Source organism: Oryctolagus cuniculus, chromosome 7 (genome assembly GCF_051225735.1).
Source record: "Oryctolagus cuniculus isolate XC-2025 breed Fujian yellow rabbit chromosome 7, ASM5122573v1, whole genome shotgun sequence".
Taxonomy (NCBI): Eukaryota; Metazoa; Chordata; class Mammalia; order Lagomorpha; family Leporidae; genus Oryctolagus; species Oryctolagus cuniculus.
The window spans coordinates 133736361-133753923 of NC_142873.1; the positions used below are offsets into that span (position 1 = coordinate 133736361).

General features: G+C 51.6%; 1 protein-coding gene across 2 annotated transcripts; it reads left to right on the forward strand.

Moving 5' to 3' along the window:
- Positions 1-10810: 10810 nt before the first annotated feature.
- On the forward strand, positions 10811-17537 carry MYCL (MYCL proto-oncogene, bHLH transcription factor). Of its 2 annotated transcripts, XM_002715192.6 has the most exons (3): positions 10811-11271; positions 11633-12137; positions 14951-17537. In XM_002715192.6, exons 1-3 carry the CDS (start codon positions 11191-11193, stop codon positions 15553-15555), a joined length of 1191 nt encoding a protein of 396 aa, XP_002715238.2. In that variant the 5' UTR covers positions 10811-11190; the 3' UTR covers positions 15556-17537. The 2 variants fall into 2 exon arrangements, with proteins under 2 accessions (XP_002715238.2, XP_089157052.1); XM_089300926.1 differs by lacking the exons at positions 10811-11271; positions 11633-12137 and adding an exon at positions 13932-14050.
- Positions 17538-17563: the final 26 nt, after the last annotated feature.

A 17563-nucleotide genomic window follows, 5' to 3' on the forward strand; every position in this document is an offset into this window, starting at 1 on the left:
CGCAGCTAACCATGACAAACTGTTTTGAAGGCCGGGGGGCAGGATTTGCTGGACTGTAAGACTCCTTCAACCCCTTTTCCTCTTGTTTCCCAGAAGATTGGCAGCCAGGCTTATAATCTTGCCCTGTCTGTGATAACTGAAAAATGCCTTGGTTCCAAGGAACCCTTGCTGATACTGCCAGGTCCCTGCCTCTGAACCCTTTCATGAGGTCCAATAATCAACATATCCCTCAACTCACACACGTACATGGAGCTGTCAATCAACAATTCATGCCTCACTCCATTTATTTTTAAATGGAAGATTATCACTAACTTTAAAATGGATTGATTCATTTTCATTTATTTGAAAGAGAAACAGAGACAGAGATAAGGAGAGATCTTCCACCTGCTGGTTCACTCCTCAAATGCCAGCGACAGACAGGGCTGGGCCGGACTAAAGCCAGAATCCTAGAATTCCATCTAGTTTCCCATCACAGGTGGCAGGGACCTAAGTACTTGAGCCATCGTCTGCTGCTTCCAGGGTGCACAATAGCAGGAAGTTGGAATCAGGAGTGGAGACAGAACTTGAATCCAAGCACTCTGGGATGGGAACTGGGCACCCTAAGCAACATCCCGGTCACTGCTCCAAATGCCTGCCGCCTCACCCTTTAGCAGAAATAAGAACTGGCAGCCTGGGATCACCAGATGTTTGATGAAAGCCTCAGAAAAACAAAGGGCAAAGCAAGTGGGGAAGAAACCAGAGGAATAGAGAAAACAGGAAGCAGGAAATTTTAAAAATAAAAATAAGTTTAAAAATGTCAAGACAATAGAAGGATTGGAAGTCCAGAAACTTTACTGGAAAGTCAAACAAAACAGAGGTGGGAGTGGCATTGTGGTGCAGCAGGTAAGTCACTACCTGTAGCACAGGCATCCCATATGGGCACAGGTTCGAGTCCCAGCTGCTCCGCTTCCTATACAGCTCCCTGCTAATGCGCCTAGGAAAGCAGTGGAGGATGGCCCACGTAATAAGGCCCCTGCTACACATATGAAAGACCTGGATGGAGTTCCAGGCTCCTGGTTTAAGCCTGGTCCAGCCCCAGCTGTTGCATCCATTTGGGGAATGAACCAGAAAACGGAAGATCTCTTTGTCTCTCCCTCTTTTTGTAATTCTGCTTTTCAAATTTATTTGAAATTTTTAAAATCATAAAAATCAATACATGGAGGTAGACACAAGAGAAAAAACAAAACTAGCAGGAGTTTCAGAAAGACAGAAGAGGGAAAATAGAAACTGGGGGGAGGGGAGTGTTTCAAATAAATAACTATAGAGTGAATGGATTTCCAAATCAAGAGTCTTAGAGCAGGGCCGGCACTGTGGCTCAGTGGGTTAATGCCCTGGCTTGAAGCGCCGGCATCCCATATGGCCGTCGGTTCTAGTCCCGCTACTCCTCTTCCAATCCAGCTCTCTGCTATGCGCCTGGGAAAGCAGTAGAAGATGGCCCAATTCCTTGGGCCCCTGCACCCGTGTGGGAGACCTGGAGGAAGCTCCTGGCTCCTGGCTTCGGATCGGTGCAGCTCCGGTCATTGCCCCCTATCGGATGGAAGCCTTCTCTCTCTCTTCCTCTCCTCTCTCTGTGTAATTCTGACTTTCAAATAAATAAATAAATCTTTTTTTTTTTTTAAAAAAGCCTTAGAGCAAAGAACTCAAAGATGCTGCAATACAATTCTGTAGCTCTCTGGGGCTTGGCCAACCACACAGATTAAAGAAACAGTCCTCCCAGCATGGCCCTACTCAGACAGTGCTTCCCAGGGCACCCACACTGACCAACTGGCTACAAATTTGGGGATTACCACTACCCTCCTCAGATTTGATAATTCACCAGAACACTGCAAAGAACTCAGATAAGTGCTATACTAAGGGAACACTTTTCTTGTAGCAAAGGCACGCTTATGGTGTTCTTTTCCCACAAGCTTGGGATACATCATCCTCCCAGCACACCAGTGTGTAATAGCACACACAGAGTGTTACCAGGAAAGCGCATCTGAGATTCAGTGTCCAGAGTTTCTGTTGGGGGCTCATTTTATGTGTATGATTGTCCGCACAAACAGACTCCATCTCCTGCCCCTGCTCTTCCCCAAAGGACACACCGCTATCATATGGCTCAAAACTCCAGTCCTCTAAACATCTGGTTGGTCTTTCCAGAAGGTCCAGGCCCTATCATGAGTCATCTTAAACTCTCCAGAGGTCCACCATGAGTCACCTTATTAGTATAAACTTCAGGACTCCCCATCAATAACAAAGACACTCATATTACTTGGGAAATTCCAAGGATGTAGAGGTTACCTACCAAGAACTGAAGACAAAAGTCAGTCAAATTTTGTATTACAACAGACCTGCACCAAGGCACATCATGAAAAAATTCAGAATGATAGGGACAAAAAGTACTGTCAGGGGTCAGTATTGCGGTACAGCCAGTTAAGTTGCTGCCTGGGACACTGGTATCCCATAGTGGAGCATGGGTTCCATTCAGCTCTCTGCTAACGTGCCTGGGAAAGCAGCAGAAGATGGCCCAAGTACTTGGGTCCATTTGTTGGACCATTTGGAGAGTGAAACAGTGACTGGAAAAATCTCTCCCTCTCTCTCTGTTTCTTCTTTCTCTCTGTCATTCTATCTTTCAAATAAATAAAAAGATAAATCTTTTAGGAAAATAGTATAGTCAGCTTCCATATCTGCAGATCCAACCAACTTTAGATCAAAAATAGTTGAAAAAGCATTGCATCTGTATTGAGCGTGCAGACTTTTTCTTCTCATTGTTATTCCTAAGCAATACAGTATTACAACTATTTACACAATACTTACATTGTGTTAGGTGTTACATGTAATCTAGAGATGATTTAAATATATGGGAGCATATGTATAGATTATATACAAATACCATACTGTTTTACAGTTGAGCACCCACAGATCTTGAAAACTGTAGTAGTCCTGGAGCCAATTCCTGAGGATCCTGAAGGATGACTGTATGTCTCAAAAGTTTCTAGAGAAATCTTGCATAAAAATGTATGAACATCGAATGGTATTAGTCTTCTCAACAATGGTCCCTGGGAAACAGAAGAATGATACCTTTAAAGTTATCAGGTGTGTAAGCATTTTAAACTATGTGTATAAGCAGATCAAGCTACTGCACGGGATGCCCACATCCCATATCGAGTGCAGATTGGAATCCCAGCCTCTGCTTCTAATCCATCTTCCTGCTAATGCATTCAGGGAGGCAGTGGATGACAGCTCAAGTGCTTGTCACCCTACCACCCCTGTGGGAGATCTGGATGGGGTCCCATCTCTCTTTCTCCCTGCTTTTCAAGTAGATGAAAATAAATAAACATTAAAAATAAAATTCTCAGGGCAATTACTTCCACTCTAGTATTCCATACTCAGCCAAACTCTCAAACAAAGGCAAGGTTGCAGTAAAAATAATTTCAGAAATGCAAGGTTTCAAAAATTTTACTTGGGGGCAAGTGTTGTGGTGCAAAGAGTTAAGCTGATGCTTAGGACAACCCCATCTCATTTAGGAGTGCCTGGTTCAAGTCCTGGCTATTCTGCACTTCTGACCCAGCTTCCTGCTAATGTGCCCAGGAGACAGAAGATGATAACCAAAATACCTGAGTCCCTGACACCCACAGGGGAGACCCAGTTGGAATTCCTCGCTCCTGGCTTCAATCTGGCCCTGTCCAAGTTGTTGCAGAAATTTGGAAAGTGCACCAACAGATGGAAGACCTCTCTCTCTCTCCCCCCTCCCCCACTGAGCCTTTCAAAGAAACAAATACTCCTTTTTAAAAAATGTACTTCGTGGAGTCAGCACGTAGCATAGCAGGTAAAGCCTCTGCCTGCTGTGCTGGCATACGGGCACCTGTTCTAGTCTCAGCTGCTCCACTTCCAATTCAGCTCTCTGCTATGGTCTGGGAAAGCAGTAGAAGATGGCCCAAGTCCTTGGGCCCCTGCACCCATGTGGGAGACCCAGAAGAAGCTCCTGGCTCCTGGCATTAGATCAGCCCAGCTCCTGCCATCAAGGCCATTTGGGGAGTGAACCAGCAGATGGAAGATCTCTCTGCCTCTGCCTCTGTGTAACTCTCCCTTTCAAATAAATAAATAAATCTTTTTTAAAAAATGTACTTCACCTTCTTCTTCTCCGAGAGAACACCAAATGGCGGATGACGCCGGTGCAGCAGGAGGGCCCAGAGGCCCCGGGGGCCCTGGAATGGGAGGCCTCAGCGGCTTACCAAGTCTCCCTACCAGGAGTTCACCGACCACCTTGTGAAGACACACACCAGGGTGTCCGTGCAGAGGACCCAGGCTCCAGCTGTGGCCACAACATAGGTTTATAGGTTTTGTTTTTTTGTTTTTTTAAATTTTTTTTTTGAAAGGCAGAGTGGACAGTGAGAGAGAGAGAGAGAGAGAAAGGTCTTCCTTTGCCGTTGGTTCACCCTCCAATGGCCGCCGCGGCCGGCGCACTGCAGCCAGCACACCGCGCCGATCCGATGGCAGGAGCTAGGTGCTTCTCCTGGTCTCCCATGGGGTGCAGGGCCCAAGCACTTGGGCCAGCCTCCACTGCACTCCCGGGCCACAGCAGAGAGCTGGCCTGGAAGAGGGGCAACCGGGACAGAATCCGGCACCCCAACCGGGACTAGAACCCGGTGTGCCGGCGCCGCAAGGCGGAGGATTAGCCTAGTGAGCCGCGGCGCCGGCCCACAACATAGGTTTTTAAATAAAGTGGATGGAGCCTGAAAAAAAAAATGTACTTCACAAATATCCTTTCTCAGGAGGCTGCTGGAGGATGTGCTCCACCAAAGTTAGGAAGTAAGTCAAGAAAGAGGAAGAAGTGAGCTGAGCTCCAGAAAACAGGGGATCCAGCACAGAGAAGCAGAGGGAATTTCCAGAATGGTGGTTTTACAGGATGACAAGTATAAAGAGAGATCATAAGTTTAAATTGCAACAGGGAAACAAATAGCTTCAAGAGTGATGATTCCAAGCAAAAAAATAAATGTGGAGCAGGCTTTATGGTACAGAGTTAAGCTGCCTCTTTGGAGGCCCAGGGCCCATATCAGAGTGCCTGATTCAGTTCTGGCCACTCTGTGCTTCTGATCCAGCTTCCTGCTAATGCGCCCAGTTGGCAGTAGATGATGGCTCAAATACTTGGGTCCCTGCCACCCACATGGGAGACCTGGTTGGAGTCCCAGTCTCCTAGCTTCAGACAGGCTGTACTCTGGCTGTTTTGAGCATTTAAGGAGTGAATCTGTAGATGGAAGATGTGTGTGTGTGTGTGTGTGTGTGTGTGTATCTTTCCCTCTGTCTTTGTCACCCTATCTTTTACATAAATAAATATTTTTTAAAAATGTAACTGATAGATTGATTACCTGATGTGTTTGATCTTTGGAGTTCTGGTGGCAATGTGTAGGGTTAGAGTCGCAATAGATACATAGAAATCTAAACAAAAGGGAAAAATGAAATAATTTAACTCTGAAAACAATTACATAAGAAAGAAAATGTGGTCATAGCATATCATACTGTGATATTTTGGGTTTATTTATTTAAAAGTTGAACTATATGAGGCTGGCACTATGGCACAGCGGGTTAAAGCTCCAGCCTGCAGCGCCAGCATCCCATACGGGCGCCAGTTCAGGTCCCGGCTATTCCACTTCCAATCCAGTACTCAGCTGTGGCCTGGGAAAGCAGTAGAAGATGGCCCAAGTCCTTGGGCCCCTGCACCCACATGGGAGATCTGGAAGAAGCTCCTGGCTCCTGGCTTCAGATTGGATCGGCGCAGCTCCTGCCATTGCAGCCACTTGGGGAGTGAACCAGCAGATGGAAGACCTCTCTCTCTCTGTGTGTGTGTGTCTACCTCTCTGTAATTCTGTCTTTCAAATAAATAAAATAAATCTTTTAAAAAAAGTTGAACTATACTTCTACTGAGAGAATAAGGAAGACCAAGCATGGGAAAATGAGAAGGGAAATATTTCTTCTTCTATTGCAGGATATCATTAAAAATTTAAAAATCAGGAAAAATAGACTATCTACATTATTCAAAATAAGGACAGAAATATTAGGGCTAAAATCAGCTATCTGAATAATTAGCTGCCTTGTGGAATGAGAATCAGGGGTGGTGAGGTTATGGAAGAAGACTTTTTTTAAAACAAACAAACAAACAAACAAATTTGTCATTTGCCTAGCTGATTTTTTTAAAGATTTATTTTATTTATTTGAAAGACAGAGTTACAGAGAGAGGTAGAGACAGAGAGAGAGGTCTTCCATTCACTGGTTCACTCCCCAGATGGCCGCAACAGTCAGAGCTGAGTCAATGTGAAGAGAGGAACCAGGAGCTTCTGGGTCTCCCACATGGGTGCAGGGGCCCAACGATATGAGCCATCTTCCACTGCTTTCCCAGGCCATAACAGAGAGCTGGATCAGAAGTGGAGCAGCCAGGACTCGAACCAGTGCCATATGGATGCCAGCACTTCAGGCTAGAGCTTTAACCTGCTGCGTCACAGCACCGGCCCCTGCCTAGTTGATTTTTAAAAAAGATTTATGTTGCTGGTGCCGCAGCTCAATAGGCTAATCCTCCGCCTTGAGGCGCCGGCACACCGGGTTCTAGTCCCCGTCAGGGCACCGGATTCTGTCCCGGTCGCCCCTCTTCCAGTCCAGCTCTCTTCTGTGGCCAGGGAGGGCAGTGGAGGATGGCCCAAGTGCTTGGGCCCTGCACCCCATGGGAGACCAGGAGAAGCACCTGGCTCCTGGCATCGGATCAGCGTAGTGTGCCGGCCACAGCGCGCGCGCCGGCCGCGGCAGCCATGGGAGGGTGAACCAACGGCAAAAGGAAGACCTTTCTCTCTCTCTCTCTCACTGTCCACTCTGCCTGTAAAAAAAAAAAAAAAAAAAAAAAAAGCCAGAGTTGAGAGAGAGAGGGAGGGAAGGAGACTGAGAGACATGAATCTTCTATCCAGTGGTTCATTCCTTAGATGGTCACAACAGCCATGGCTGTGCCAGGCTGAAGCCAGGAGCCAGGAGCTTTATTTGGGTTCCCCATATGGGTGGCAAGGGCCCAAGTACTTGGGCCATCCTCCATTGCTTTCCCAGGCCATCAGCAGGGAGCTGGATTGGCAGTGGAGCAGCTGGGACACTAAGCGTCACCTATGTGAGATGCTGGCATCGCAAGTGGTGGCCCCACACCCTATGCCCCAGCCCAGTCGATTTTTTAAAAAGTACATACATTGGGGCTGGCATTGTGGTGCCCTGGGTTCAACAACTGCTTGTGATGGCTGCATCCTGTATGGGAGTGCCATTCCAAATCTCAGCTCCTCTACTTCCAATCCAGTTCCCTGCTAATGTGCTTGGGAAGGCAGAGGAATTCAAGCAAAGTACTTTGGCATCTGTATGAGAGACCTGGATGGAGTTCCTGGCTCCTGGCTTCAGCCTGGCCCAGCTCTGGCTGTTGGGCTGTTTGAGGAGTGAACCAGCAGATGGTATATCTCTTCCTCTGTCTCTTCCCTCTCTTGATGTCACTCTGTGTTTCAAAAATAAATAAATAAAATGAATATTTAAAAGAATAAAAACTATGTGCATATATTATTCTGTTTAAGATATGCTATTTGTTTGAGAGGCAGAAACAGAGCTCCCATCAGTTGGTTCACTCCCCAAATGCCTGCATTAGCCTGGATTGGATCAGGCTGAAGCCATGAGCTGGAAACTCAATCCAGGTCTCCTATGTGGGTGACAGGGACTGAAGTACCTCAGCCATCACCCACTGCCTCCCAGCGTGTGAATTAGCAAGTAGCTGGAATTGGTAGACCAATTCTGAAACCTTGACATTCTGATATTGGGATGTAGGTGTCTTAACCACTATACCACATACCTGCCCCCAAATGTTTTCAGAATAATAAAGAAGGGGCTGGTGTTGTGGCATGGCAGGCAAAGCCACTGCCTGCAATGCCAGCATCCCATATAGGTGCCAAATTGAGTTCCAACTGCTCCCCTTCCAATCCAGTTCCCTGTTAATGGCCTGGGAAAAGCAGCAGAAGATGGCCCAAGTGTTTGGGCCCCTGCCACCCACGTGGATGACTCAGATGAAGCTCCTGGCTCCTGGCTTTAACTGGCCCAGTCCTGGCTGTTGCAGCCAGCTGGGGAGTGATCTCTGTCTCTGTCTCCCTCCTTCCCCTGTAAGTCTTTCAAAGGAATAAATAAATCTTTAAAATAATAACAAAGGAAAAATAAATTGCAGTAAAATGGAACATCTCTAGTGCAGCATTTGTTATCTTGGTGCATTTACCACCATTCTGGATTCAGACATTAGCTTAGAAACCAGAGTTGTTAGCCCTAAAAGCAACAGCATCTCTATAGACCAGACACACATTAACCAGGCTCCTGAGACTGATATTTCAAATCAGATGCCAATTCATTAGTTTCTAAGGGGAAGCAGGGCTTTGAAGCAGACTGGATCTTCCTGTTCGCTGATGAGTGTATTTTCTCCCTGTGGGCGGATCTACATGGGGAACAGAATGGTTTTCGGAGGGTTGCTTGCTGATCCAAGCATGACTGAAATGGGGGCTGAACTGAATGGCTGCAGAGTGATGCTTCCAGCTTCCCGTATGTGGGCCGGCATCTTTGTCCCAAATGGTGCCAGGATGGATATGGCTGATTACCTTGGCAACTCACCTTGATCTCTGGTTTCCTTGGCTACCCTGACCCTCCCAAGTGGTATCTTCTTTAGCTGCATTAACAACCTCAACCAGGTTACAGTGTAGACTGGGCCTGAGAGTTAATCTGACTCCATCAGGTAGGCTGGCAGTCTCTACTTTTCTCTTAAAGATTTATTTATTTGGAAGGCAGAGTGACAGAAAGGGAGAGAGAGAGACAGAGACAGAGACAGAGAGAGATGGGAGGGAGACAGCTCCCATCTGCTGGTTCACTTTTCAAGAGGCTGCAACAGCCAGGTCTGGGCCAGGCCAGCATTTGGGTCATTTTCCACTACTGTGCTGGACTAAAGAGTAGTCTGGACTTGGATTGGCACTTGAATACAGGATACTGATGTTGCAAGCCACAGCAGCAGTGGCCTAACCTGCTGTGCCACAAATGACAGCCCTGGTACCCCTCTGCTTAAGTATTAGGGGTTTGTGTTCAAACAGGCAGCCCATTTACTAAGCACCCATGATGTGCCAGGCTCTGCTACAAGCTCTGGGGCTACAGTGAGGAGTAAGACTGATATTTGAGCCTGCCTCATCGAGCTTACAGTCTGCTGAGGAAGGCAGACCTTAAACAAATAATTACAAGTCAGCACAGTGAAGGAGCAACCTGACTCTCAGAAAACAACTTGGCTTCCTTTTTTCTATTTGCTGGGGGGGGGGGGGAGGACACCTCTTGCTGTCCCCAGATATCTCCTATAACCTTGAAACCGTGGGAAGAGGCTGCTGAATCAGGTCTCTATCCCAAAGAGAGAAAAAGACCCAATTCTCCACGCATGGATTCCCCAGCTGCCCATGAATTCTATACCCCAAATTCTCACAATAAAGTTGCTTTCTGCTTAAATTGATTCAAGGTTGTTTTTTGTCATCTGTTTCCAAGAACCCTGACAAGTACACCAATCATCTCTGACATCTCTGGACCACAGAACAAGTCACCAAAGGATGCTGGATCCCTCTGTTTATAGATTCCAACCTGGAGCCCTTCTGATCTGTGCCTTCTGCTCAGCTCAGAGCAGCGCACACAGGCTCTCAATATAACTTGAAGCCAGTTCAGCAATATCTACCCAAAGCTATTCTAGGTACTGAGATTATGAGGCGCTAGATCCTGCCATCAAGGGTGTTCCACATGCATCTGAGACCCAGCATGTCCAACACCAGGGGTGCCATCTTCCCTGCCTTCTCTCCCAACCCGTGTATCAACTCACACCTGTGTCCCTCGCGCCACCTACACTAACTGGCTTGGATTGCTTGCTTGGGGTGACCATGAGTAGTCTGTTGTTCTTAGACTACAAGGGTGGGAGGGCAACAGAGACAGCAGGCAACCAGGCCAGGGTAGACAGACACCAGGTCTTCATGCAAGGTGGAGGATTCTATATGTATTGGCTACTATCCCAAGTTACTTTCTTCAAGTCTAAATCTCAGACTGGCTGTATGGTTTAGTTCTCCCTCTTTCACCAAAGGTAGTCTATGCACGGAAGACACAAGGGGTTAGATGTCTATCTTCTTGTCTTGGGATGCCGGGCACAGCTTCAAACGACTTGGCCTCACAGCCAGCAAGTGGCAAAGTGAGCACTTGAAGGAAGCTTCCAAATTCCCATCAAGCATCTCCTTTCCTTTGGCAGCACAGCTCTTACGGAGTGTTTGGTGTGGGAGGGAAGGGTCTCAGCCCCCTGCGTGCCCTGGGGAAAATTTTCCTCGGGTCCAGGCCCCTTCCTGAACCAAAATCCGTACACCGACCCTTTGAGGCCAGTTTTAGCATCCCTTCGCCTTATAGATGCACCGAGTTTCAGAAAGGTTACGGTTCTGGTTCCAAAGCTCGCAATCATCACCTCCTCGCTGAGCTAAGGTCCGGGTTTGGGCCACAGAGCCGGAATGAACCAAACGAAGAGGAAGCGGAGACCGTGACGAACCCCTGCCCACGACCGAGAACCGCCAGGTGGCGCGGTGGAGGTGCGGTTACCCCCAGCCGCGGGTCGGACGCACCTGAACCGCGCGGGGCCCGACTAGGGAAGTAGGTTTCGCAGGACTGGGCGGGGAATCGCTCTGCTGCCCAGCCCGGAGCGGGCAAGGAACGCTGCCTAAGTTCACCGGCCGGGTCCGCCTGCGCCTAGCTAGAGTCGCGCCTCCACCAAGCGACCGCCGGACTCCCCAGCTCTCCTCCCGCTCTGCGCTCACCAGGGTGCAATTTATTTGGGGGGCTCCAGGGGACAGAATACGGCAGGCGAGCTCAGCAAGGAGGTGGGGTCGGCCCCACCTGTCGACTGCCGTGGGCGGGGCGGGGCGGGGCTTGTCCCATAGGACCCGCCCCCCGGTCCCCGGGCCCGGGGCGCGCGACGAGATATAAGCCAGCCGGGAAACAATGCGCCTGCAGCTCGCGCTCCCGCGCCGATCCCGGGAGCGTCCGGGCCGCCGTGCGCGAGCGGGGCTGGGGACGCGCGCGCGGGGCGCGTGCTCGTGAGTGCGGGCCGCGCGCTCGGTGGCGCGCATGTGCGTGTGTGCGGGCTGCCGGGCTGCCCCGAGCCGGCGGGGAGCCGGTCCGCTCCAGGTGGCGGGCGGCGGGAGCGAGGTGAGGCTGCGGGTGGCCCAGGCACGGGCGCGGGTCCTGGGGGGCGGGCGGGCTGCGGGCTGCCTTCAGGGCACAGCGCGCCCCCGCCCGGCCCGACCGGGCCCTGGGAGCTGCGCTCCGGGCGGCGCTGGCAAAGTTTGCTTTGAACTCGCTCCCCGCAGCCGGGTCCGCTCACGGTGAGCGGCTTCCCCAGGCGCTCTAAGCCTGAGCCAGGCTTCCCGGGATTCGGGGCCAGCTTACGGCTGCCAGCTGGTGGGGTCGGGGAGGGACCGGAGCCCGGTGGCCGCCGTGCCCAGGCACCCGGGGACGCTCCCCTCCCCCTGCCCGCACCCCAGTCGGCACGTCCCCTCCCCTCCCGCAGGGAGCGGACATGGACTTCGACTCGTACCAGCACTATTTCTACGACTACGACTGCGGGGAGGATTTCCACCGCTCCACTGCGCCCAGCGAGGACATCTGGAAGAAATTCGAGCTGGTGCCGTCGCCCCCCACGTCGCCGCCCTGGGGCTCCGGTCCGGGCGCCGGGGACCCAGCCTCTGGGATTGGTCCCCCAGAGACGTGGCCCGGAGGGGGAGCCGGGGACGAGGCGGAATCCCGGGGCCACTCGAAAGCTTGGGGCAGGAACTATGCCTCCATCATCCGCCGCGACTGCATGTGGAGCGGCTTCTCGGCCCGGGAGCGTCTGGAGAGAGTGGTGAGCGACCGGCTCGCCCCCGGCGCGCCCCGGGGGAACCCGCCCAAGGCGCCCGCCGCCCCGGACTGCACGCCCAGTCTCGAAGCCGGCAACCCGCAGCCCGCCGCCCCTTGTCAGCTGGGCGAGCCCAAGACCCAGGCCTGCTCGGGGTCTGAGAGCCCCAGTGACTCGGGTAAGGACCGCCCCGGGCCGTCCGAGAGGGGGGCATCCCTTGGGTAGCCCAGGCTTTGCCGCCGTAGGAAGTCAGTCGCCGGCGCTTCTGGAGCCCTGGATTTAGCCGCCTCCCCCCGTTTCGGGCCGGAGCTGCTGGTGTAGCCCCCGGCAGTGCCTGTCTGACACGTGGGTGTGTTGGTAAACAGTTTGGAGAAGTGGGGAGGGAGCCAGCGTCCCTTTGATGGTGATTGGAGCCCCAGGGGACAAGGGAGACATGGGGGAGGGTTGGCGATTAGAGAGGACAATACTCGGGTTGGACAGCAGGGGATTTCTGTCCTTGCAAGACTGGAAGGGGTCCTTAGGAGTCACCGAGCTTGGAGCTTTTTTTGTTGCTGCTTTTTTCCCTGGGAAACTCACACTCCCCTAGGGAGAGAAGAGGCTGAAGGGGAGGAGCCTTTTGTGCAGAGCCAAAGCCTTCAGCTTCTTGAAAACCTGGGTCTCCAACCTGCTTTACTGTAAATGCCGACAATACCCCCCCACGCTACCTCCCACCCCTTACCACCTGTGTATCCTCATCATCACCCGGGAGACAGGGCCAGGAGGAATGAATGCTCCCCGTGAGCAGATGGAAAAACTGAGGCTTAGAGGGAAGAAACCACGGGAAGTGAGCCCCTGCTTCCTGCCACCTAGTCAGCTTTCCCCCAATCCTCCGCCCATCCCAACCTTGATACTGAGCGGATCTTCGTGGTAGCTGATATGAGAAGCCTGAGGTGGAAAGCCAGCTCCCGCTCAATGCACCTGCTGGTCTCCCCTGCTCCTTTTCACGCAGTAAACCTGCACTAGCCCTGTCTACTTTGTGCCAGCCTCTGGGCCAGGTGCAGAGTTCAGGACCATGGAGCTCCAGGCTGCTTTGCCCCCTCCTTGGCGCAAGTGCACACCTCACTGAGGGCAGACCTGAGCAGCCTTGACCCGCGAGCAGCACTGGAGAAAATGCTTTTCTGCAGGGTGCCTGTAAATCAGGACAGAGAAGACTCACTGTCATTTTTACAAATAACTCTGCCGTGAGCTTTTGAGAGGGCTACGGCAGTTGTCATACACTCGAGGGAAATGAAGAGAACAAGAAAAATTAAAAGCCAATGTTTTTTTCGATCTACTGTGTAAGGTCGTTTTTAACCTGCTTTCTCTCTACACCAAGAGCTTGTGCCTGGAATAGGAATCTTGAAATCAAGAAACTGGTCAAGATGTATCCCTACAAAGGCAGGTCCAGTGCTAGAGTGGAGAGAGCATTGTTTTGCAAGTCTGGCGACCTTAGTTTGCGATCCAGAATGTTACAAAGGTGTGGACCTGGCCCACCTGGGTCTCAGTGTCTCCCTTTGCGCAGGAGGGGGTTGGAGCTGACTGTGCCAGGGGGAAGTTTCCTCATCTGAGTACAGTCAGGCTCTACTGTCTGTTAAAGGAAAAGAACATTTCAAACTGTCTCACAGCAAACTGTCCCTCTCAGCAAGCCTTCCCCAGCCAGGAGGTTTCACACTGGAAATTCAAGGTTCAGGATGTAAGGAAGCCTCCGGAATCATTTCCTGACCTGCCCTTTAACCTGAACCTGTTTGCGGGCTCCTGGTTCACTCACAGGCCACATGGCCTAGAACAAAATGCAACAGATTGCAAACAATGAAGGGGGGGTGGGGAGAGTGACTGACGGTAGGGCTCAGCCAATAGGGGCTAGGGGCTGGGTAAGACAGCATTCCAAACACAGCTTAGCTGGCCAATCCCAGGCTTTGGGGCCAGGAGGGCTGAATGGTCAGGTTTTATTAATGGAGAAATAATGCGATTGTCCACACAATGGAAGCCTTCCTGACAAAGGGGCTCAAGCTTCCTAATATGCAAAAGAGGCTGAGAACGGAGCTCTTCATTTGTCAGGGGAGATGCAGGAAGGTGGCTGGGGGGGGGGGGGGGGCTTGGGGTGGTCTGTAAAATGTGTGCTGCAGGAGGGTTTTCCCCCAATTTCCTCTCTCCTCATTGGGTTAACCTAAAAGACTTGGAGTCAGAAAATGATGGGGACCTGTCCAGGTGCCTCCAGCTCCCTGCTGCTTAGTCTCTGCCTGTGGTGCAGGTGGCTTGGCGATGGTTGCTGGTACCTTTGCAGCTCTCTCAGACCTGTGATTACAAATCCAACCTCTTCTGGTCCAGGGAAGGGGGTGGGGCGGGTGCCCCACCGGTGATGGATGACTTTAGAAACCCATTGAACCCAGCAGCCTGAGGGAAGCCTCTTCCCTCCCCTCTGTGGGCCAGGAGGGATGGGTTGTAGCCCTCCCTCCTCTGAGTCTTCAGCTGAAAGGGATGGCAGAATAGAGAGGTGGGGGAATAATAGGATTTATAACTTGTGAAAAGTAACAATTCCCCAAGTGCAGGCTGTGCTGGGCAGGAACAAAGGGCAGCTCTGCCCACAGAGTCCTCATTTACAATTCTGATGGGGCATGAAAGAGTCGGACCGGGGAAGATCTTTATAGCTAAACTTTGTCCCAGACCGGTAGCTCTTTCTCTCTGTCCTCTCGGTGGGGGAGGGGAGAGCCTGTGCAGACTGGGGGCTTTTGGCTTGGGTCTGCCTTTTGTTCTTATCTAAGCCTCACTGTGCAAAAAGAAATTGGAGAATATTTTCCTTCTTGCTGATTTGCCCTCCTTTCTTCCTTCTTTACACACGAATCAGCTGTCTCCTCCCTTCAGTTTGCTTATAACTAAACTGGGGAGATGTCACCTACCTCCCCTGACCCCCGCTGTCTGGGTACCTGTTTCTCACGAGAGGTGTTGCTTCTCTTGCTGTTTCTCCTTGGACAGAGGGAGAAGAAATCGACGTGGTGACAGTGGAGAAGAGACAGTCTCTGGGTATCCGGAAGCCGGTCACCATCACCGTGCGAGCGGACCTCCTGGACCCCTGCATGAAACACTTCCACATCTCCATCCATCAGCAGCAGCACAACTATGCCGCCCGCTTCCCTCCCGAAAGCTGCTCCCAGGAAGGGGCCCCGGAGGGGGCACCCCCAGAAGAGGCTCTGGACAGGGATGCTCCGGAGGAAAAGGAAGACGAGGAGGAAGAGGACGACGAGATGGTGAGCTCCCCGCCTGCAGAAAGCCAGGTTTCCCAGTCCTGCCACCCCAAACCCATCAGTTCCGATTCGGAGGACGTGACCAAGAGGAAGAACCACAACTTCCTGGAGCGCAAACGAAGGAATGACCTCCGATCGCGGTTCTTGGCTTTGCGGGACCAGGTGCCCACCCTGGCCAGCTGCTCCAAGGCGCCCAAGGTAGTGATCCTCAGCAAGGCCTTGGAATACTTGCAAGCCCTGGTGGGGGCCGAAAAGAGGATGGCTACGGAGAAGAGGCAGCTCCGATGCCGGCAGCAGCAACTGCAGAGGAGAATCGCGTACCTCAGCGGCTACTAACGGACCAAAACCAGCGCGACTGGTCTTGTCCTACAAAGACACGAGCTTATTTTTAACCTCCTTCTCTCTCCTTTAGTAATTTGCACATTTGGGTTCTGGTGGGACCGGCAGAACAGTGGCTCCCAGAATGCATTGCAGCCGGCGCGCGCGAGCGCACACACAATAGGGGCTTGCATTCTTGGAAACCTCCAAGTCCAGCTCTCCGCCGACTCTGAGGGAGTGCTGTGTCTTCTCTGGCGCCTCCGGTTTCTCCGCATGCGGCTGACCGAGGAGCCTTGGGGTCTGCCTAGCTCACTAGCTCAGAAGAAAAAGGCTGACAGATGCTATGCAACAGGTGGCCGACGTTGTCGGGGGCTCGGGCCGGCATGAAATCTCACACTCCGCCTGAGCTTTAGCTGGGAAAGGATGCTCCCGCTGGTGTCTCTGGGGGTGATGCAAGGACAGCTGGGCCTGGACGCTCTCCCTGAGGCTCTTTTTTTCCAGGAGACACTCGAGCTGTCTTGGGTGAAGACAAGCTCGCAAACTGGATCAACATGGACCATTACCTCACTGTCAGACACTTTACGGTAGCTGAGGAGTGGAAACCTTTAATTTATGTATCACCATGTCACACGACACCCCTCCTCCCACCCTCAGGGCTGCGACCCAGACCCCGACAGCACTGGCAGAGTTCTGCTTCCAGAGTCTTTGTCTGGGGGGAGCGGGGAGGGCTGGGCTGTCTCCTCCCAGGAGGGACCTTTCTGTCCTCCAAGGGACTTTTTTTGGTTTCTTTCTGTCTTCGTTATGCAATGGCCTCTCCGGCACGCTTTCCCACAGGTCAGAAATATTTCACCAAGACACAGGGAAATGAGACCTAGCCTAGGGTGGGGCCTGGGGAGAGCTTGGAGTCCTGGCTTGGGAGCCTGTTCCTTGTCCAGGTGTTTTCCAAGGGGCACTTGAAGCCTACCTGGGAATCTTTTCTCCATGCAGGTGTAAGGCACCTCTGAAGGGAGAACTCCACCACTTCCTCTTTCCCACCTGCCTCTCATCTTAATCCTTGACGGATAAGTTCGAAGTTCTAGTGGAACTGTGCAAACCGGTCCACATGCAACTCTAAGGAGCTTGCTGGCTCTGCAGCCACCAGCTTGGGTCCCTGCCAGCGTGCATGAGTCAGATCCCTTCCCCAGAGCTGGGCCTAACTGAAGTTCTGGGGGGGGAGTCGCTGGGTCTCCTCCAGGGCCCCAGAAGGTGGACTTGCTTCCCTGTGTGTTTTAAAGGAGCTTCTAGACACTCTGCTTAGCCAACCATGATGGGTTTTGCCCCAGCTGGACTCTGTAGCTCCAAGTCAAATCCAAGTGCAGCCTCCAATTTGGGAAAGCCACCACCTCAGCAGGTGACATGTGGACAACCTCAGGAACTCCTAAGCCTGACATGGAAGAAGGAGCAGCCCCTCCAGACCTCTGCCCTGGACAGCAGGTGCCTACTGGCTCTGGGTTTGGAAGTGGGGGAGGGGAGGTGGTAGGCGCTGCTCTGGCTCTACAAAACCAGCTGCTACTTCCAAACCTACTGGTCAGCATGGTCTCTTTCTGAGGCTGTGTGCTGGCCTTGGAGAAGCCCAGTGGGAGTTTTGGAAACAGCCCTTCTACCTTCTGGAGCATGACTTTCAGGAGCCAACTGACTTCTGGAACTCTCTTTGGAGGACAGGTCGGGTGTAGGTGACTGATGTCTCAACTGAATAGCTTGTGTTTTATAAGCTGCTGTTGGGTGTTATGCTGGGGGGAGTATTTTTTTTATACTGTATTTTTGTATGCCTTTTGCAAAGTGGTGTTAACTGTTTTTGTACAAGAAAAAAAACCTCCTGGGCAATTCTCCTGTTGCAAGGGTCTGATTTATATTGAAAGGCAAGTTTAACTGAAATTTTGTATTTAGCTGTGGTTATTGATTGCCTGATTTTAAAATGTTGCCTTCTGGGACGTCTTCTAATAAAAGATTTCTCAAACGTGTCGGAGTGGGGGCAGCTCATGCCATC

Excerpts from the sequence above, each read along its gene's own strand:
- MYCL (XM_002715192.6), top strand. The coding sequence starts at position 11,191 with ATGTGCGTGTGTGCGGGCTGCCGGGCTGCCCCGAGCCGGCGGGGAGCC. Across the intron at positions 11,272-11,632 it reads TGGCGGGCGGCGGGAGCGAG|GGAGCGGACATGGACTTCGA; the intron begins GTGAGGCTGCGG and ends CCCCTCCCGCAG. Across the intron at positions 12,138-14,950 it reads TGAGAGCCCCAGTGACTCGG|AGGGAGAAGAAATCGACGTG; the intron begins GTAAGGACCGCC and ends CTCCTTGGACAG.